The sequence below is a fragment of the Gavia stellata genome, chromosome 2 (assembly GCF_030936135.1).
Source record: "Gavia stellata isolate bGavSte3 chromosome 2, bGavSte3.hap2, whole genome shotgun sequence".
NCBI lineage: Eukaryota > Metazoa > Chordata > Aves > Gaviiformes > Gaviidae > Gavia > Gavia stellata.
In genome coordinates this window covers 73489539-73512210 of record NC_082595.1, presented here as the reverse complement: position 1 = coordinate 73512210, position 22672 = coordinate 73489539, and the positions used below count along the sequence as shown (strand labels likewise).

Genomic DNA, 22672 nt, shown 5'->3' with positions numbered 1-22672 from the left:
AGATTATTCCTTACTGATATTTCTCTTTTATCAGAGATCTGCTTTATTAGGTCTCTTCTCACACTTTTTTCCCATTGCAGTGCAGCACATCACATAGCAGCCATATCACAGAGCAGAGACACTACTAGCGCTGGCAAATGGCTCCCTTCTCATCCAGGATTTCAGCTTCATTTGGCTTGTGGTCAGTTAGTCGTGGACTCCCTAACACAGAGGTGGACTCTCTTTTGCTCCTTTGCCCTGCCTCCTTTTTTTAATCCTCCACTGTGCCAAAAAAATTACTTAGAAAGGTATTTGGAAGCTTTTTGACTTCAACATTTTTCAAGGTGTCAGGCTGGGACTTTCCCCAAAAATAGCAAGAGTTAACTTAGCTAGCTATCATGTTTTAAATGTTTGTTATATTTTTAAAGAGGTTTTTTCCTTTCTTCTGAAATGTGCCAGAAATATGGGGTTTCTGTTCCATTCAGTGGTTCCCCTCACTTTTATTTTCTTGTTTTTAGTGGGAAAGTCAATGAACAGTCGTTTAGGAAGATGGGAAGGAGGCAGAGCAAATAGTAAGCACAAATCAAGGAGAATTTCCTCATTCTTCCCTCAGAAAACCATGTCTCTCTTGTTTCCGACTTTCTGTAAGGAATAGAAAAACGCTACTTAAGTTAGCAAACAAAGTCCCATTCCAGCTGGGCAACTGATATAGCTCAAAGTGTGACAACTGAGTGTGTTATGAAGATGAAACCTGCTCAGCTTAGTGGGACTTTATCTTTTACTTAGACACTGAAAGGCAAGGGGTTGCCCTTTGCCTGCAAGCAGCTGCATGCAGATGGTGATGCACTGAACTCGCCCACAAGAGTTTGAACTGTAAAGCGTGCAGTAAATCCATTTTGAATTTTAAACACTTTTAAAAAAATTCCATCTCATTTTCACTCGTCCTGGCAAATTTTTGCCCTTCGTGAGCTTCACAAGTCAAATGAGGCAAGGAGGACGCCGCTTATTGTTCAGCTCCAAGTGACAAAGGGTGGAGAAAGGATTCGTCATCGCACTAAGTTATGGGAAGGGCTTTGGTTCCCTAAGATTCCACTGTAGTCAGTGGAGAGAGATGGCAACTCCCGGCTCAAATTGCAGGTATGTGAAAGCACTCTCTGGAAAGGCTCTTTTTGCTTTCTGTGACTTTGGAAAGAACCCAGGTAATGAAGACAGATACAGATAGACAACAGCTGTAGAAAAATCCCTTTTCTTTTCTTCTTTTTATCAGTCATTGCTGTAAGGAGGAAAATGCTCACACACACACACATAGACGCACTCTCTCTCTCTCTGTCCCCACTGCTACATTTTACAGAACAGGAATCAATTCCCAGAAAATGCAAGATACCTGACCTGCAATGAGGCCAGGACCCTGGGACTTAAATGTGCTACGAATTTATATGCTTTACACAGCAAATTTGTAAATGCTTGCACAGCATCAGGTACATAACTCAGATTTGCATTCATGCTAGGTACCACAGTGTTCTTAGAATAATTTGTGCTCTTCCACACCAGCAATATGCATGCAAGGAAATCTGGGGCTCAGCTTGGTTTGGTGCAACTTGTTTAGGGAACTATCGTAGGAGGAAGAGAGCTGAATATTCCAGGCTAATGCTGGGATTACGTGTCATCTGACTCGGCAGCTCTGGGGCATTGACTGACATCACGTATCAGGTTAGGTTAATAATCTACCACTTGGTTCTGCTTGAGCAGATCCGTGTGCCCAGGGTAGAGATCAGTGACAAACACAGAGTCTCGGAGGGAAAGGATTAGTTGCTGTGTGATCAGCAGGATGGCACTTGCACCACAAGATGTACAGACTTAATGCCTGGATCTGCTGTGAATCAGAAGCTACATCTGGAAAGTAGTAATTCAAATCTGACTCTCCAGGGATGCCCACAGCAATGAAAGCAGGCTTGGATGACAAAATGACAGATACTGGCAACTTGGATGGGATATTACCAGAATGGGAGAAAAACTTAAAGGATATAAAAATACCTGCTTGTTTTAACAAGATGCCCCAAGAGACTGGGAAGACCTTCCCTCACTCCAAACAAGTTGGGAATTACCTAGTAGGCAAAATGATCAACAAAGGCTCCTTTGCCAAGGTGATGGAGGGGCTGCACATCCCCACAGGGGAGAAGGTAAGCTCCTAATGAGAGGGTACTATGCACTAGGAAGCACAAGTAACCTCACACTAACTTATGTCAGAGAATTTCAGACCATTTAATCCACAAACCACAATCTACTCAGCAAATTATCCTCTGAACTTTATCCTCATAAATTGAGTTTATTGCTCATGTATAATCAGTTGCATGTGTGAATACGTACTGAGTGCCACTGTTTTCACAATTATAAAACAGTACAGACAACAAAGATACCCTCACACTGAAAGAGAATAGGATAATGGCATAAGGACAACTGCAAATCTGCTTTCCCTGATAATCTTCATTGAGTAATTAGTGTCGCGTATCTGACCTTTAAAGTTATGGGCAACACTTCCTGAAAAGCCAGCCACTCCAACAGCAATCATTTATATGGCAAAATACAGATAACACCTGTTATCTCTAGCTCAGTGGGGCTAAAATAGCGTACTACTAGATGTAACTGTGGAAAGATGGATTACTATCAAGTGGCTTTTTGATTTTTACTTTTCTTATGGCTTTGGTAGCTTCACTGGATGACTAGCTGCCCAAACTGCAAAAGGCCTAATCCCAGCCCATTATAGCCCGTATCTTGAATGGCTTTTAGACCAAGTCAGAAGGGAGCATGTCAGAAAAAAAATGTGGTACCGTACAGATGCAGTTAACAGTCAAGCATGTGGGGATTTTTTGCACTTGAGAACATTTCATATATGCATATTTATTAATGCAATCAGACGGAGAGGTATGACAGTTCATCCTTCTTCTTTTGGCTTTCAAGAGAAATAAGAAGTGCATTCTTCCATCAAGAATGTCTCCCTCTGTGATACTGATTATCAACATCATGTCAAAAACAGCTTCTCCCACATGTCAGCTTACTCCCCATATTTTTGAAAATTAATCTAGGTTGCAAAGCTTGTTGCCAATTTGCATATATCCTGCAATTTAGGTAGCCATAAAAGTCATCGACAAGAGAAAAGCCAAGCAGGATTCCTACGTTTTAAAAAATATGAAGCGTGAGCCACGGATACACCAGATGATTAAGCACCCCAATGTTGTTCGGCTATATGAGACCTTGGAGACTGACAACTCCTTTTACATGGTGATGGAGCTGTGCCTCGGCGGGGACCTCTTGGACAGAATTTGTGACAAAAAGAGGCTGGCAGAAAGGGAAGTAAGGAGATACACCAGGCAAATTCTGTCTGCAGTAGAGCACCTGCATTGCCAGGGGATTGTTCACAGGTAAGATATTTCCCCCCTTCCAAAGAACAGTAAGAAAGTTTGCAAGAACATAGAGTGCTCTTCTTCACCAGGAGCATTTCTTTAATTTTCCCTTGTAAAAACAGGGATTGCAAAGAAGACTATGTTCTCTCAGCCCATTTTAATAAAGCATTTTATTCTCAGTGGTTGTATAAGATAAGCTGTTACACACTCCTTGAAGAGGAAAGTAGCAAAGTCCAGGGATAAGAGCTGATGAGCGCAACAAATTAATATTTTGCCACAATTATCTCAGAATTAGCTGGTGACAAACATGTATCTAATTCAAATATTTCAGTGTGGCTATGCATATAAATATTGATTTAATTTGGTTAGCCACAACATATTGAAATAACCACACATCACTCAGGAGAGAAGATTGAGGAATCACAGCTCACTGGTTGCACAGATGACGTGGTCCTGAGGGTCCAAGTCTGCGGCAGGTCGCTGACCTTCCACGCTGGCTTTTGCATTATGGAGACAGATCACGACTTCACCCACTGCTAGAGGAACCTGAGCAGCCCATGCAAGGAGAGCTGATCTTCTTCCCCCCACCAGGGATCTTGGCACATATGCCAAGAGCAGCAGAGTAAGAACTGCCATTTTAGGTGGGAGAATAGGCAAGAAGCAGTTTTTCTCAGTGGTTTTCTGTTTTACTTAATAATCCATGGTCAATCAGATCCTTAATTTTAAATGGTAAATGCACTCATCAAGAAAGCCCCCAGGACCTAGAAAGTAATCTAGTTTACTGTATCGTTACAGCAACCATGAAACAAATAAGCTGTGAATGTGATAGCTCAGCATTTACAAGTGCTTTGTGACTTGAAATGCTTGCAATCCAGCACTTAATTATATTGGATTTGTTAATTAATAAGGAATGGACAAGAAACAAATAGTATCTGACCTAGAGAATTTAAACAAACAAAAAAACCCCATCAGAAAATGAACCCAAGGGGCTTCACCCATTTAGTCCAGGCTGACACCCCTGCCTTGGTGGTTCCCTAACTAACCTATTTTACAGCATTTCTTCAGTGCCCATGATCATAACATTTATGTTCTTCCCATTACAACATTCCTCATGAATTTCTCAAGCTTTCTTTCCTTCTTTTTGTTTGGAAACAACTCTTCCCGGTGGGCAGGGGAGTAGCCTGACTTCTTCCCCTACTTTTCTTTTCTTCTGTTGATATTGTTTTGCTGGGAAAGCTTTCCGAGAGAGAAGAATTTTGCTGCACACCCTGAGAACAGCCAGGTACAAAGTGGTGTGAGCTCCTCCAGAGACTTGCTTTACTATCAAACCCCCCTAACCAAAGGAAATTTCATCCCTGGCTCTCAAGCGCCCTGTGATGGGGTTTATGAAGTTGCACGGTCCTGCAGGAGCCCAGCTGCCTTGCTAGGTTGTGGGCGTAGGTTTGGTCAGCGGTACCTCAACTCGTGACCTGCTGCTAGCTTTGAGATTCAGAGCTGCAGCCTTGACCTCATACCAGAAGCAGGCTGGGAAGGATCTGGAAGGGCTTCCCCGCTCAGCTCCAGCTGCAGTGATTTATAGCAACTCACTGCGGAGATTAAACCGACGAGGATAATTGTGGGTGTATCCTCTGCTGAAAAGAAGGCATCAATGTTTCCAGAAAGATGAGCACAGAAATAGGAAAGTTACCTCACAAAGTCAATCTGATTTTCTCATCTAAGCACTGAGCAAAGCTCAACTCTTTGCATTGCTTTAACACAAGGGAAGTAGGGTTCCCGAACTGCCTGGTGGGAACGGCTGCTGCTCCATGCTACCCTGGTACCCCACGGGTGTCAGGGCATTGCTGGGGAGGGTGCTGGTAAAATCACACCAGGTATCATGGTAATAATTTAATGAGATGGATAACTGTGTGCCAATGCTTGGGTCTATGCCCGGGGCCTCTTTATTTTACTAGAATGGAGGTGCCTGGTGATTGCAAGGTCTCATTCCTAAGTGATGAGCTTAAGAATTTACTAATTTACTTTTGCTCAGAAGTGTCTTATGAGCTTTCCTGATTTTTAACCCTGGGATATGCCTTGGAAAACCAGTATTTTTTATTGTCTTAATAATATACTTGTTGAAAAACTGTCCAGTTTTGTAATTATTTTTATTCCAAATTAATATAGCTCATCACAAATCCTGTGCTATGTTTTGACAGCTATTTTTTTTCTTGAGCTTTACTTTTCTTATTCAGCACTAAAATCAGCACTGATCCAACAAATCCTTGTGGCTTAAATTAAGGTTGAGTCTACTTTTCACAGTAAGGGTAGTACCTTTCTTGTCCATGCAAGATCACGGTTGATTTTGATGCCACAGTTGCCAAAATGACCAAGAAGATGGAGGATTGACTCGCCTATTCATCCAGCACACAGCATTTTACTGTGCCAGATACAAGAAGGCTCAGGCACAAGATCAGTTTCAACAGCTTCACAAGCTAACACTCATCGACTGAGCTCTGCTAACTATCCCTCTGCCTGCTCTAGACATGGTCAAGTGGTGAGGTAATGCATCTGAGCTTAAAAACCTCAAATAAAGACATATAAGCTAAATCACATTACCTCGCAATTGGATTGGGCTGGCACATGCACACAGTCAGCTACCAACTCCTAAAGCTGGCACTTGCTAAGTGACAGCTACTTGCTTGTATGTACAGTTTCTAATTTTTCCTGGATATTTTCCCTTCTCCCATATAAAGATGTCATATATCCTCTTGAATCACTACTGGACCAAAGACCTGGAGAAGCATCACAAGCTGCCCTCTAGGCACTCTCTCTGAAGTCCCCATGGGAATGAGAAAAAATTCATGATGTTGCTTGAACTTACAACATTTCTGGGAAAGTTTCCTTTGGAAAAAAAGAACAAGATGTATCTTTGATGCAAGATAACTTCTGACACTATGTAAACTTTAATAGTGACCATTATCAGGTTTTTCATGCAAGAAAGCATGCATTTTTATTAACTGTGTGAGCACTCAGCTCAGCCTATAGAACAGCAGTTGTGGCAATCCGATGTAACTTTATTTAATTGTACTGTAGTAAAAGTCATCAGAGTGCACTGTGGGGTGCTAAATCCGATAGAAATGTCAGATTTGCAGTGGTCTGAAACACAACTAGTTTTAAACCACATAGTTTTAGTGCACAGGGTTATGTCACAGGGATAGGCTACGAACAAAGTTATCTTAAATCTACCTCCCAGCTTTTGGGCACTGGCCTATTTACCACTCTAGAAAACATGCTATTCAAATTAAAACAGATTAAAAAGTTATCATTAAAACGATCTTCATCCCATTCTTAGCCTGGGGCAGCAGAGGGTTTCCAGTGCAATGCTGTCCTATCCAGAACCATGGAGATAAAAGGACAGTCCCACAAAACCACCCATCAGGACGACCGCGCACACCTCTGGACTTAATCCCCTGCAGCAGCGCAGTGCTGTTCGTGCAGCACCACTCCTCCCAGCCCTTGCTACTTGCTCCTGTCCTTGTTCTCATTCCTCCTTCTGGTTTGTCCTCCTGTACTCTCCGAGGTCTTTGGGCTGACGAAAATGCTTCATGACTTCAGAGACGGCGGGAGGGAAATTCAAGTACCTGGAGCTGCTTCTGAAACTTGCTCTGTCCCCCCGCGCCCCGCGCGGAGCCGAGGGAAGCCCCCAGCGCCACGCGGGAGGCCGTGATGGGAGTCAGCAAAGCATGGCAGGCTCCTGGACCGCCTCCCAACACCCAGACGACACTGGCTGAGGATTCCCCCGTGCTGCAAAAGATTTCAGCTGCCACTCCAGGCGCTCCCCACAGTGGAGCAATATTCTGGGGTTTGGTTTGAATTTGTAAGGATATAAATGTTCCCACAATAAGCAAGTAAGCGCCTGAGCCAGCTAACAGCATTTTTCCTGCAGCTCTGAATTACGTCCTCCTGCAGGGGCGGCTGATACTGGTTGACCCTGTTTACATAAACATCACTGCGGAGATCTCTCCACCTTCAGGGTATCTGTCCCCAACCCAGCTTTGGTACACCTCGCCTCCTCCGCAAGATCTTACTTTCCAGTTCCCTTCCCATCCTTCGTATCTCTCAGGCATGATTTACTCACAAAGAAAGCAGAAACACTCAACAGTGCTCAGTACTTCAAACAAAGACAAAAACACTCCGGTTCCAAGTACGCGCAACTTTCTTTTTTACTCAAAAGAAGAAATAAATGCTGTTCTTTTTTTTTTTTTTTTAAATACATCAGTAGAATGGATGATTCCTAAAATGAATGGTCTATTTAAAATATATACTCATAAAATATTCCCTGAAATACAGAAAGTTTCCATTTTCCCAACTGAAAACTTCAGGAGGGAATAAGGATCTTGTTACAATTGCAGGCAGAGCTGTGCAGAACTATTGTTATTATTTCAATTAAACTTTGCTAAAAACTGTCTGCAAATGGTTAGCTGGGACATCAGGCATCTTAAAGTTTGCTTTCTGTCTTCATTTCAGGGACCTAAAAATTGAAAATTTTCTTCTTGATGAGAACAACAACATCAAAATCGTTGGTAGGTGCACAATATCTGTGAAGCTTCTTTTCAGCTTTTTATTTTGCGTGACTTTCAGTGACGGTTCAGCTACTATTTAAACAGCACACTTTATGAGTGAGCTTGTGATTATTCAATAAATGTATTTGAACTTTCAGAATGAAAAAAGTTATGAAGTATAACTTCACAGCTTGTTTATTTGAGCTTTAACTAAAACATATTTTTAAGAGAAAAAGGAAAACAATTCTGCCTATTGTTTTCCCTTGTGTATTGCTGGAGAAGCAAGAAACAATTACAGCTTTTATGTGTAGAAAGCTGTTCCTAGCAGAAGTGATTTGTAGACAAAGAAATAAATCTTCTGGGGTGAAACACAGGTATGCACACATTAGCTTCTGTCGAGTCATTACTCCAACTAGAAACCTCATCATTTGGTATGTGTAAAAAAAAAAAAAAAAGGACTTTTTTGGTCACTAACAGAAACCTTGCTAGGGTTGTGAAGCAAACATTTATAAAAATGAGGGAATTTGCACCAAGCAGTTAACACAGCTCAGAGAAACATTAATTTTATTCTGTGGAAACCGCACAGAAAAATCCCTGCAAGGGAAGCTCACTCTTAGAGACGCCACATGTTTAACCCAGTGTTTCCCAAACTTTTAAAAGCTTAACACCTCTGAGAAAAAAGGCACCAACTCTTCACCCCTGTTTTATAGCCAGCCAGACCTTTACAATCACACCTTTCTCTTCCCTCCCCCTTGCACACATGCACATATACAGAGAAAAAGGCTTAAGTTAGCACATTTTACCCCACATTTACAACGGGCTAAAGCACACCCAGCTGAGCCGAATGCCATAGCTCATTAAGCCATGCTAACACAGCTGTGTAGCTAAGCTCTTGTACCAGCATACAGTCAACTGAGGCAAACTGAAATAGCTAAACCAAAATCAGCCAAACCAGGTGTATGGCCCCATGGCTGGGTAACTTCACTGTTACCTCTGCAAATTCATGGCACATTTATTCAAACCCAAATTGGCATCCACAGCTGAGATGTCACCAGATGCTAAAGCCAGCCGCTGTTTTCATCTTTGTCCTATCTTCAACCAATTTGTAAAGTGAAACTATTTTGAGAAGAGACTAAAACTTCTTGGCCTTTGTTTTCATGACCATCAGATTTCGGACTGAGCAATACTGCAAAATTCGAGGGTGTCTCTCAGGAGCTGTTACGTACCCAGTGTGGAAGCCCAGCTTATGCTGCCCCAGAACTCCTTGCTCATAGGAAATATGGTCCAAAGGTGGATGTCTGGTCCATGTAAGTAGATCTAAAAATATAGTTATCGAAACACTCTCAGGACTGAATGGTTTAGACAAGATTCGTATATAAATAGGTTGGTGGTACTCTGCTTTGGGGCATCAATGGGGAAAGCAGAGATATATCAGAGAAGGGTTACCAGAAAAAAAAAATTGTGGGTGTGAAAAATATACCTTGAAATGTGTATCCATTGCAGAACACTGGAGAAAGAAACGAATGAGCAATGCATGTGCTATTCTGGAATAAGCCTGTGCCTGTGGCAAGGGAAGTCAGCAGAAGGTAGGGTATCCAGCTCTAGGAGCCTGGTCTGAAAAGGCAGAGAAAGAGCTTGTACGTACCAGCCCCCTCAGATGAACCCCCCACTCTCCTGCCCTTCTGGCACACAGGTACAGCTGATATCTGAGTAACATCTGTCAAAATCAGAAGCCCTGGAAACACCTGGGCTGACAAATGGGCATTTCTGTCTACTTTGTCAAAAGAAGAAATCTAAACAGAAAAATTGAGTCTCAGGGACACACAGACCAAAGATGTGGCTACAGCAGAGCCAGGAGACCTTCATCCATACCTTGGCTAGGCCCTTATATCAGATTATGATTAAAAAGTGAAGTTATTTACTTCATAGGAGGCACAAACCTGAACGGACTCCATTTTCTTTGTTCGTTAGATCTATAGGATATGTCTCTTATACTAAAGGATAATGCAGAAGGTGCCATCAGAATAGTAATTTTTCACATAAATCATCTCAGACTACTCAACTGCTTTTGTAGTTTGCAATTCTTGCAGTCAAGTTTGGGGTTTTTTGCTTTTTTGACAGTTTTTCTGGATGGATCTGAGAACATGATAGTATATTAGGTCCATTTTTGTATCCTTTGATCTTCATGGATCTGGATAGGAGAGCGGCTCTCCATGTCCATCATTTGTCCAAAGGCAGTCCATGTTTATCTATAAGTATATGTGCCCACGTATCAGCTTTTCCTCAGCTGTTTTGATAGTGACCATATTCCCGGGTCTGTGTTCCACCTAGAACATGTTTTTAAGCCCATTTCTAGCAGGTATGATTTAGTGCCTAGAGGATGAGCATGAGTAATATGGACTAAGCAAAATCTTCATCTAGAGTATTAAGATTCAAAAACCCAGTGGCTGGTCAAATGCACCTTTGTCCAGATTCCTCCCACCTATTTAAAATTGCAACTGTAATTCCCTGCAATGTCTTAACTAACAAGTGGTATGGTAAAAATCAGGGTGCTATTGAAGCCAATGATAAAAGCCCGTGAATTTCAAACAGCTCAGAAGGCTTGTAAGAGTATTTGGACTTTTTGGCTTAGAAATGCCACCTCCCATCCCACCCCACAACTGTATTGATCTAATGGATCTTAATGTTCTGCTTCTGGTCAACATACAACACTGCATTTGATCCAAACCCAAACCACCTCACTCTGGTCACCTGCCAGAAGGAACGGGAGGTCTGGATGTACAGAACTGCTCTGAACGGGGATGTCCCACCTGCTTGTCCAGCTGCCAGAATATGGACTCTCCTTGAGGAGTTCTCAGCAGTCTTTACTAAACTGTGTATCTACAGAGGACAAAGCGTTTTAGTTTGATCTACAAGGTTGCTGGTACCTGCATATAGGCATCTGATTCAGACATCTAATGTAGAAGCTTAGCTTTCCTATATGCTCAAAAGAGAAAGAAGATTTATAATGCACATTGTTCCTCTCAAGACCTGCTTCTGGCAGACATACTATATATTAGGGTTTTCACCTAACTATGATTCCTACACCTCAGCTTCCTCTAAATTTGCAGGATATGAATGGTACACAAAGTTAAGGATGAAGGGAAAAATTCTACCAAATTACTTCAGTTTAAGTCTGGGTTTCAACAGGGCTGCTCTGAATTTATGTAGACATAACACAGATGAATCAGGTCTAGAGGATGCTGCCAGCACTTAAATAGGATTATGCTTATTTCATGTTTCAGATGTATGAATGAAGGCAAAGCAGTAACCTGAGAACCATTTACTAAGCTCATTCTGTTAATAAACATCACGTAACAGGTCAAGGACTGTATAAACCTTATATAAAGTATTTAACATAGACATATTCTACATTTTAGGCATAAAACATATTTACAATTTAACCTGAATTGTTCACATTATCATCATGGAATAGGGGATTCTGATGAACTAAAATATTAATTAGATACGTTACTTCACTTGTCACAAAATATGTAAAGGACTACAGATCGACTGGACTCTGGCAAAAGATCCAGAGTGGTGGAGAAATACTGACTTTATGCGGCAGAACTGACAAGAGTCATTACAATGGGAACCAGAAAGCCATATTCATTCAGAAGCACATTCAGAAAACCAACCAGATTCAATTACAATACAGCTAAGGCTCCTATGAGGCAACAGTGAATAGCGGTGCCTGTTTTGCCTAATCATGACTTTTGTGCATAGGATTTTAAAGATTCTTTGAAGGACTGGAAAGTGATTAGCTTTTGTGCACCGGCTGCATTGGGGAAACAGCTGCTGTATGCAAACAAATCCAGATAGTTCAGTGGGATAGAGGAAAAGCAGTCTGTTGTAGCTAATAAACTTTCAAGTTTAACATGCCAGCAGATTCCAGCTACAATTAACTATTAAGCGTGTTACTGTTAACTAGCTACATTTTGTGCGTAAGATTTTAAAAGAGACTTTTAGGATGGCAGCTCCATCCATTCCCCAAATTCCCATACCTAGGGGTTTTCCCCATCCAGTAGGCTGATGAAAAGAACTATTGCCAGTTTAAAGCACCAATCACGTATATCATCACCAGCAATTTAAAGTGCATGGTAGTGTTTTCAGTGATGAAAAGAAAAATATATTTAATGTTGTAGTGACATTAGAGATCCATTTGCACTGCATGTTACTCTCACTCATCAGAGAATATTCAGGGGCCCTTCTCTTGCTTCAACTAAAGCTACATTTAATCCATGTGCTATTATGCATTGTAGAATGACAATCCTTGCTACTTCAGTCAACTCAATGTTGTTTCATTGCAGCATGTTTCCTTTGTATCTCTGGGGTTTTTTTACTCAAAGGATTAATCATAAAAGTTTTGGAAAGCATTACATTCAAGGACTAGATTTATCAGAAGGTTTGGTAAAGTGATCTCACCTAAATTTAGCCATTTAACAACCAGGCATCTGGGTTATACCAGGCAGTTAGTGTCCTGTTATTGTCAGTGCAGGGAGACAGCTCATCTTCTAAGACACTTAACTGTAGCCTTAAATAGCTGTATAACATAGCTGTGATGAATCGCTCTTGGAGAGGCCTGTCTGTTTCCATTGATAACTACTGATACCTAGGTTTTAGATGGTTAAAGTGAGACAAGATAAGTCCTAGTCAAGAGTAATAAAAAGCATTTATCCATAGGTCACTTGTTCAAATGCAATCCCATGCAACATTTAGAAAAAGGTGCCACCATCTTCTCATGGTTTTTCGATGGTGCCATTATCTTCTCATGTGTTTTCAACTGTTTGAAAACATTAAAAAAAGATTGTAGTTGTGCACACCACAAACAGATCTGTTTCACAGATAACATCATCATCATCTGCACTAACGTACCAACCAGATCAATTAAATTAGAATTGCCTGAATTCCTAAAACGACTGTCTCGACTGAGTTCAATAGAGAAACGGCAAAGGATGGCGAAGAGAAGTGCTGTTGTGGTGGTGCAGCTCAGCTGGAGCAAGGAAGTACCATGGAGAGTGTTCAAGGAAACCTCCCTGTTCGCAAACTCGGGACAGCTAAGCAAGTTTTCCAAACGCTGGTACTTCTCCAAACTGAATGGCAAACCTTCACAAAGTTTGCTGATCACTGCTAGCAGACTGTTAGTCTTTCGCAAGAGTTAAAGTTTTAAGTCTTTAGCCAACAGCAAACTGTTACCAAACGAATGCCTTCTAGGCATAAGTCACACCTAATTTAGCAATCTGAGCAAAGCAAGAAGAACTGAATTACTATTTGGAACAAGATCTATCACATCCGTCCCAGCTCTGTGTTGTCACTCAGCTTCCAGACCAAAATGCTTTATTCTGATGGGGTGGGTACACTACACTGACACTCCAATGAGCTTATTTTAAAAATAAACAGCAGGTTTCCACTTTCAACACTGCAGGCTTTCCAGTCTCTCACTGTACAGTCTATTTTACACACACTTCTCACAACATTCTTTTCTAGATAAAATGGCATTTACACAAAGAAAAAGGGTGTAAGATGTGTATTCAGCACAAATTGCTGCTCAGAGGTAATTTGTAACCTCATTCTTGATACTGAAGGCAAATCTCTGAAACCTGACTCATAGCTTTGTGGGATTTTTTTAACAAATGTTTATTAGCATTACATGGAGCTCTGATGTTTGTCTTTTTCTTTGACAGAGGTGTAAGCATGTTTGCTATGCTAACCGGGACATTACCTTTCACAGTGGAACCTTTTAATATCAAGCAACTACATCAAAAGATGTTAATTGGAGAAATCAGCCCTATTCCGTCAGATATCTCCCCTGGTAAAGCACTCCAACTTTTATAAAGAATACTGATGTATAAAAGGTCTAACCCATGTAATAAAGTGAATTTAGCAATAACGCAATCTTCTGGAAAATAAGAGGTACCTTTTCCAGTTGCTTTGTTTACATTTAGAAGTAACTTTAGTGTGGCTTAGGCAAGATCTCTTTATATCAGACTAGCAGGAAAATAACACTGTTGTCTCTTCAGAAGACCACTATTCTTGTTTCTTATTTACAGGGAGAATAAAATGTACATTGCTTTTACGTAAGTGGAGCAGCTGTGCAGTAAATGAGAACACTGTCATATTTAGTATGTCCCATGCTGTGTGTTATAGCCAGGCATTGTTTCCTGTTTTTCCCAAAAATCAGTTCTCAAAACCTTAGATAATTTTTCCTGAAGAGCATATCTTTTGGCTACAGACAGAACCCACAACATTGAGGTAATTAAAGAAATGGGAGGGCTATTTTTATGAAGAGTCTGTTCATATTTTTCATGAGAAAGAACTGAAATACAAGATTTTTCAATGAATTTTACCAACAATCTTTAATGAGGTACAGTCTATGGAGTCTTTTAGGACAACTGGGGAAGATAGTTTTCAAAAGCTGTAGCTTGAATTACAGCCCGTGGCTCTAAAACCCAGAAGTCATGTTGGTGTATATACACTCTGGGTTATCGGTCCAAAATTCACTGCCTCAAAGCTCAAAATTCTGCTGCTTTACAATGATTCCTGTACACCTCTGGCTTTAGTCCCTACTTTCTCTCCACCTGGACTAGCATCTTCTCTGCTGAGCATCACAGGCTTGGGCCCCTTCTCGCAGCCATTATTGTGCAGCTTCACTGACCAAGTCAGAAAGCAGAGCAGAACAAGACATGTTTTGCCCAGGTATCTACCAGCATGAGTTCAGATCTCCCCATCATTTTGAGCAGCTTTGCTCTGCATTAGGCAAGAATGAGCCTAGGAACCAAGATTAGCTTCAGTGGCTGCCTGCAGCCAAGTGCTGGGAAGCAGCAGACAGTTCCAGACTAAGCTAGCTGGATCTAGTCCGGAGTTACAGTATTAAGATAATGTTATGATTCAGTTTCTTTTTCTCCCCAGTAAATGCTATGAGGATATCTACCATAGCTGTCCAGAATGTTTGTACATTAGTCTCTCATTTATCTTTTGTTGGAGATTGGTTGCCAGATAGCAGATCCATTTTTCTACAAGCCGTCCATAGCTGCAATTATTATATTTCTTATTTTTCTTATTTATGTTATTGTTATAGCTTCTACTAATAAATGCATTATCTCTGCTTTTCTACAAAGGCCACACAGCTAGTGGACAATTGTGGATAACTCCATTGTTCCCTTGCCCATTGGGAATTTAGTGAGAGAGCAGTAGTAAACAAGCTTTGCATACTTTAGATCTAAGTTCTTCTGAAGGAGATTACAAGTGAAAGGAGCAGTATGTTCCCAGTTTAATGCTCACTTGCCATTTTGCTCATTTCAAAACATCCCCAAGGAATATGGAAGAATTCAGCAGAGTTTTCCCAAGAAAAAAAAAAAAAGAGAGGGACTTTATGCAGTGTTGGAGCTGAGTGATAGACATATGGGAATGTTTGAGCTTTTTCTGTCCCAACTCCAGGAAGCAGAAGCACAACATGTCATCTGAGCACACGGGTCCATCTCCCTCCCTCAATACAGAGAGTTTTATCAATAAGATTTTTTTGTGTGTGTGAGGAACATAACTCCTGGGTAGTCATCTGGCACAGAAGTGCCCCTTCCCAGAGCCTTGCTCAAATGCTGAGCGAGCACAATGCTGAGATTGCTATGGATGCCATAGGCTGCATTCACTGGTGTAAATCAAGCAAATTAGGAAGCGAGGGCCAGTCCTGTATCTCTGGCAGCATCCATAGGTCCATAGCATGCTTCACGGCATTGTTTGGCCCATGCTGCCCACCCTGCTCAGGCGTCCTGGGGGGAACAGGGTCACCACACGGGACCACAGCAGTCTCGGAGGACAGCCGGAGATGTTTTATCAGCAATCCAGAGGTAGCCCTAGAGACTGGATTTTAGCTGAGCTTCTTAGAATGTGGAGAAGCAGGGCAAGTGCCACATTTCTGAAAAAGGAAAATTTTGCACTGCCCAAATAATCAGATATTACTAGTAAACAAGCCATTTCATCCGAATACTGCACAGGAGCTGTACACTTCATGCAGTCCTTGCTTGAGCCTGACCCTGCTAAGAGGCCTGGAGTCAAAGAAGCAATAAAAGACAAATGGTTGAACGAAGGCTTCACCAGGAAAATACTGAATGCTGCTACCTATGAGAACAGGTAACAAATTTCACATCTCTCTTCCCGCTTGGGATTTCAGGATTCAGGATTTGGGCGGGAAGTGTTGGGGTTTTTAGGAATTTTTTTGTTTTGTTTGTTTTAGAAGATTTTTGTCATCTGCTATGGGCTGCTCCAAAATGATAGACTTTTATTTCAGAAAATACCATATCACCTTTTCTAGCCATGGATAAATTTTATATAAGAGGAAACATCCTTATAGAACTGCTTATGTCCATTGTATCAATAATTTTGTTTTCAACATGCCTCACTGGTGCCACTAATTTCTAGACAGTGTGCTTCTAATCCTTTCCTGCAAGACTAGGTCTCGCATGCCCACCTGAGGGAACGACATTTTTATATTACACTGAAGTTATTCTAAAAATTTTTATTCTCATTCATCTTTGTAACTGGCCTTAACTAGTCTCCATTTTTTCTTAGCAAGCCACCTTATGGTTTAAGATTATTATAAAAGTTTGAAATAGATGTGTGCAATATGACACTTCACATAATCATTGCAGCTTTTGAGATGTTATTCATCTTTCATATTGGGAGGCAGCAAAGTATACTTTGCATGTCTTTAAATACCTAATTTCAGTGATGGACCTTTTACATCTTCCTCACAGCTGAAAGTAGCTAGTCATGCATCAAATATTTTGTGCCCAGATAATTCTGTAAAAGTCAATAGTTTACAATAATCGAAAAAGAGAGTAATTTGGCCTATGTAATCTGCACCATCTGCAATGGTGTCTACAGGACACATGGCAGGTTTTCCTACCACAATCCAGGTGATCCACTGCCAGTCACAGCCAGAGCCATTAGAAATCTATGTGCAGTTTGTTCATTTCTCTGAGAATTGCCCACTGTGTCTACCTTTGCCCTCCTTACCTCCCCTCAGATGTGTCTGTGCCCACTCATACTGAAGTTTGACAAGTTTGAAAAAATGTCTTAGCAGTCTCAGAATCCAAGGCAGTCATATTTCTAAGATGCCTTTACTAGACTTTACTACTCACAGAAGCCTGTGAGTAAAATAATTATAACACAACCAGTTTTATTTCACAATCTGATTGATATAAAAATAAAAAACCTCCTGTACTTTCCTTAGTTCTTTTTTTGTCCTTTGAGATTTTCCCACCTTTGGGGCTCTTCCTGTCTTCTTATGCACACGCACACACGCTACCTCTCTGCTAATCCATTTGAGAATACTGTACTGAGAACCAAAATATACACACTCGATTAAAATGAGAAAATGCTGGTTTCCATCTTTTAATTTTTCAAGCTTAATCCTGGTGGGTGTCCTTTCAGAGTAATAAATTATATCAACAATAGGATATTTAATAATGCAGTAACAGAGCCTCAGCCCGGCAGTGAAGTTAGCATAGCCAGACAGAGGATTTTTGCACAACTGTGTATCATAATTTGCCTGTACAATTGACTTAGCCTACTCCAGCTACATCACAAGAAGCGTGTTGTCCACTTACTGTAAATTCTGACGTTGCACCTGGATGCCTCATTTGTATTTAAATACTTTTTCCTAATATTTCAGACTTTGCCCCAGTGAATTGAATCCTGTTGTTTTAAACTACATGACAGAAATGATGGAGTTCAGTCTTTCAGAAGTTATCAACATTTTAATAAATAACAGACCCTCTCCTGCCATGGCTTCTTACTGCTTATTGCTGAAGAAACTGCTTAGGTACCAGAAAGACCACAAAAGAGCCCAGGTAAGATATCACGATCATGGCAGACATAAAGTGCTCCCTGAATTCTTACGAGGAACATCGCGACAGCCACACAGCACATGTGAAAAAGGTGGTTGTTCATGGAATGGAGACAAAACTCCCCAAAAATAGTAATGAAATTGCAGATCTGGGTGCAGTATCAGGAAACCTACATTCTGGCATTCTTGGAGGTGATTATTTTAAGAGGGGTTTTTTTTTCCCAGAGATAAATATATCCATTTTTTTATTACTAATGAATTTTAAAAATGGGCTGCTGGTTGTAATGGGATTGAGAATTGTTTTGCTTTACATAAAAGATTACTTTTCCATTGGGACAAGGAGCATTAGCATCTCAATGACCTCGCCATCCCTTCCCTTTCTGACTGGTCCTTGAGGGCCTGATCCAGAGTCTGGGGCGGTGAGTGGAAGCTGTGAAAGTTGTAAAATCTTTTCCCAGCATCTTTTTTTTGTATTTTTACCACTGTATCTTACGCTCATACTCCAGCTCTGACTCACTCAGGGGCATGGATTGAGATCAGAGGGGACAAAAATCTAAAAAGTAAATTCAGAAAATTATGGTAATCGCTGGTAAGGCCACAATTAGTTAAAAAGGCGGTAAGCTTTTCTTTTACAACCGTCTCCACTAAGGGGTTCACAGCTCAGTCGTAAAAATTTTGCTTCAGGCAGAAACTAGGCAGACAGGAAGCCAAATTCCAGCTTCTAACACACAAGTGCAATGGGAAAGGTTTCAGCTACAAAACAACACACATCAGCGATTAGCCTCCCATTCAAAGCCTTCGCCCCAGAGAAGCTGTATTTTGAGAAGGTCCAGTTGACTCCTCTAGAAATTATTCAGATGAGCTTGAGCAGATCCAGATCTCCATCCCAGCACACAGCCCCAAGGTTGCAACAGCCTGTGCAGTGTTTGCAGGCAGAGCCGTAACTCAAAAATATGAGTTGGGGAGTGTGTGTGCGCATGCTTAGGGGGAGGAGGCTTTCCTTCACATATGTGATTTTTTTCATATTATAAATTTAAATTGGATCTGCTAAATTGTAAGTCACTGGAAAAGAGACGTACTGTGAAGGCTATTGACCAGCTTTCTTGAATCTCTGGATATCAAGCTGATTTACAGCCCCTAGAGATCTAGCCTTCCAGGCAAGTGGTAGCATTTCACGTCCTCTATGACCTCTTTCAGCGTCCTACCCAGGTGGAAGAGGGAAGCGATCGTGTGCATAAAGTAAGTCACAAGCTGATTAAGGGGCTGTGCTGCTTCCTGCCACTCCTGGCTTCCAAAATGCCCTCTTAAGGCAGAGAGTCAAGCTGAATTCAAGCACAGACCCAAAAAATAATTCTGATTGTGAGGTAATAACACTACAAATTATTGTTTTGGAGTCCTAGTGTATATATATTTCCCAGACAGGCTGGAGGTTTTGGTAGAGCAAGGAGGAAAAGAAGGGAAATTTAACAAAGGAATGACTGACATTTTCTTTCTCTGTGTTGACATTTTTCCAGCCAAAGGTTTAAACCCCAACCGGTACTGCCCCAAAATAACCTAGCCAGCTACCAGCTCAAAACTGTGGTGACTTTCACAGAATGACAGAATCACAGACTGGCTGAGGTTGGCAGGGACCTCTGAAGATCATCTGGTCCAACCCCCTTGATCAAGCAGGGCCACCTACAGCTGTTTGCCCAGGACCATGCCCAGATGGCTTTTGAATATCTCCAAGGATGGACACTCCACAGCCTCCCTGGGCAACCTGTGCCAGTGCTCGGTCACCCTCACAGTGAAAAGGTGCTTCCTGATGTTCAGAGGGAACCTCCCGTGTTTCAGTTTGTGCCCATTGCCTCTGGTCCTGTCACTGGGCACCACTGAAAAGAGCCTGACTCCGTCCTCTTTGCACCTTCTCTTCAGATATTTGTATATATTGATGAGATCCCCCCTGAGCCTTCTCTTCTCCAGGCTGAACAGTCCCAGCTCTGTCAGCCTTTCCTCATAGGAGGTACGCTCCAGTCCCCTCATCATCTTTATGGCCCTTCACTGGACTCTCTCCAGTATGTCCGTCTCTTTCTTGTACTGAGGAGCACAGACCTGGACACAGTACTCCAGGTGTGGCCTGACCAGCACTGAGTAGAGGGGCAGCATCGCCTCCCTCGACCTGCTGGCCACACTCCTCCTAATGCAGCCCAGGACACCATTCGCCTTCTTTGCAGCAAGGGCACATTGGTGGCTTATGATCGACTTGGTGTCCACCAGGACCCCCAGGCCCTTTTCTGCCAAGCTGGTTTCCAGCTGGGTGGCCCCAGCATATGCTGGTGCCTGGGGTTGTTCCTCCCCAGGTGCAGGACTTTGCAGTTCCCTTTGCTGAACCAAACCTAGTGGGGACATGTCTAACACGTGAACTGGGTACGCGCTCTGGGGTCAGTTCAGTTGTGTCATATCACAGCTCCCCATTTCTACATCTTCCCTATGTCCCTTTCCACATAGCTCCCAGGTGTGCAGTTCTTTCTTCTGCACCACAAAAGAATGCTGATCTGCAAATTTTCACATGTTCAATGTGGGGACTTCTTAAATTTGCATTTAGACAAACAGATTCTCCCTTTGATGGCTTTGCAGGGAAATGACTCACTTTTAGGAGGACATCTTCGCTGAGAACCTGAAATACAGGCACAAGCTAGATGCCTAAACTTGGCGGAGTGGATTCTATCATAGATAATACCTTCTAATATATGTTACTAAGACCTGGAAATTAGGAAATTAGAAAAGACCAATTCATATCATCTTTCCATGTCGTTAAAGTCTGCTTCCTCTTGTTTGCTAGAGCAAGGTTTGTAAATGCAACCTTTAAACTCGTAAACACAAAGCCTGCTACTAGTACCATTTAGAGATTATTCTGTTATCAAAGAGTGTTTGTAAAACTCATAGGCTTTTTCCCAGACAGTCACTCTACATCGTTTGTTTCTTAATTTTGTCCCTCTACTCCCTCTTACATTCTTCTGTATTACAAAAATTAATATTTCTCCCTTGCTAGTCGTTAGGCTCTGCAGCTCTCTGTAGTTAATAATGATCACCTCTCGATTGTTTCTTATTCAAGCCTTATATACAATTAACCTGTGCATTCACTTCTCCCCAGGAGCTCTTTTAAATTATGACTATCAGTGCTACCACCTTATGCCAGTTTCTCCAATGTTCAATAGTATTCATATTACCTAGAAAGACTGGAGTTTGGGCAAAAAGAGGAGAGAGAGGGGGAAAAGCTGGCTAAGAAATCAAGTTGGGCGTTTTTACTCAATGCTCTTATTTTTCCAGTGTCCTCTGGCCTGTTCTTCAGCAACAGCTACTTTATGCACATGCTTACACAATGGTAAAACTTAGCCCTAAGCATATGCAAAGTATATAGGGAAAAGAAAAGAATGCATCTCTTGGATCCCAAGGCGGAGTCCCACACGGGTGGCATGACGTTTTTGGGCAGAGGCAGAGCCAAGAGCAGCCCCCAGCTCCCCTGGAGCCTAGCCCACACTGCGCTGGTGTGGCTCTCGGAGGAGGCAGCTGGCAGGGCATTATCTTGGGGGAAGATTCTCTGCTTTGGTCTAAAAGAGGCCAAATTCAACCACCTCTTTGGCAGGCTGCAATGCACTTCTCCGACCACCCGGCCACAGAGAGCTGAGACTGAGGAAGAAGTGTAAAGATTGTTAACAGAGTGCAAGGGGGAAATTTCACACTTTTTCTTCATCTTCTTGTTGAGATCCTGATAATGTTACTGGAGCTTAATTACAACAGCATGGGTATTTGATATCTGTATTACAAAGTATGCCAAGGATATTTCAAAATGCATAGATAGATGTTACTTCTATTCTGTATAATGCCAACTATTTGCTATTTATTAGTAGCAGTGTGTGAACCATCATTAAATCACATAATTTCCTTTCAGCTCTCCAGATCTTGCAAATGTATGCATCTGCTTTAACTTTAAGTATATGAATAGTTTCACTAAGCTCAACAAGACAACTTGTGTGCATAAAATTAAAGCACAGAAATTAGCATTTGCATCTAAATTAGTGCAAATTTAAACCTAAATTAGCGAAACAAATAAGTAACAACTAACAGTCACAGGTAAAATGAAGTACCCTGAAAACAAATTGCTATTCATTTACATTATTTCTGTCTAGGACCATAAAGGATATTGCATATTCTTGTCTGCCTATGAAAAGAGATATTTACAAACAGCTAATATTTATAAAGGAGTAAATTTATGGTAAAAAAATACTCCAGTATTTTTGAACAAATTAAAAACCTCCCCTCAGTGAATTGTAGAGAAAGTTGGCATCTGGCTCTTCTGAAAATTCTGTCCAAAACGTACTAAACATATCAAATATCAACACAAATGAAAAAGTATTTGCATTCACGACAATGGTCATGAATAATACGCAATAAAAAATTCCACCAACACAATCAGTGCAAAACATTGTTTGGAATTCAAACACATGTTCACAAACCACCGCATTCAACTCATTCCAGGCAGCAAACTACGCTATGATTTTTCACACAATACCGAAGAAACATACAGTTTCCTGGGGACAAATTTTCAGCAGAACTTCTAATCTACAACTGCAAAAAAGTCTGTGGAAATTACTTTTCATGTACAAAACCCCCTGTGTTTGAAAAACCAGTGCGACTCATTGTATTTGCAACTCCTCCTTGTATACACAAGTTAACATTTGTACATGCAAATAATAGTTTTGGTGGATGCAAACAGATGTGATTCTCATTTTTCTGGGTGCAATTAGAGAAGTCTGCTGAAAGCTTGACCCTGAAAAAAGCATAAGATCCTTTCCATGTTCAAATTTGAGCCATAAGTCACTGGATAA

The 22672-nt window shown here is 41.4% G+C and overlaps 1 protein-coding gene across 1 annotated transcript in view; it reads left to right on the top strand.

Annotated features, from left to right (window-relative positions):
- Window positions 1-1907: 1907 nt before the first annotated feature.
- Window positions 1908-22672, top strand: part of LOC104257907 (hormonally up-regulated neu tumor-associated kinase homolog A) — a 56383-nt gene continuing 35618 nt past the window's right edge. The window contains exons 1-7 of the mRNA XM_009812826.2: window positions 1908-2159; window positions 3106-3398; window positions 7887-7942; window positions 9090-9228; window positions 13645-13772; window positions 15952-16087; window positions 17631-17808. Of these exons, the coding sequence (XP_009811128.2) occupies window positions 1908-2159; window positions 3106-3398; window positions 7887-7942; window positions 9090-9228; window positions 13645-13772; window positions 15952-16087; window positions 17631-17808 (1182 nt within the window). The remainder of the gene's footprint in view (window positions 2160-3105; window positions 3399-7886; window positions 7943-9089; window positions 9229-13644; window positions 13773-15951; window positions 16088-17630; window positions 17809-22672) is intronic.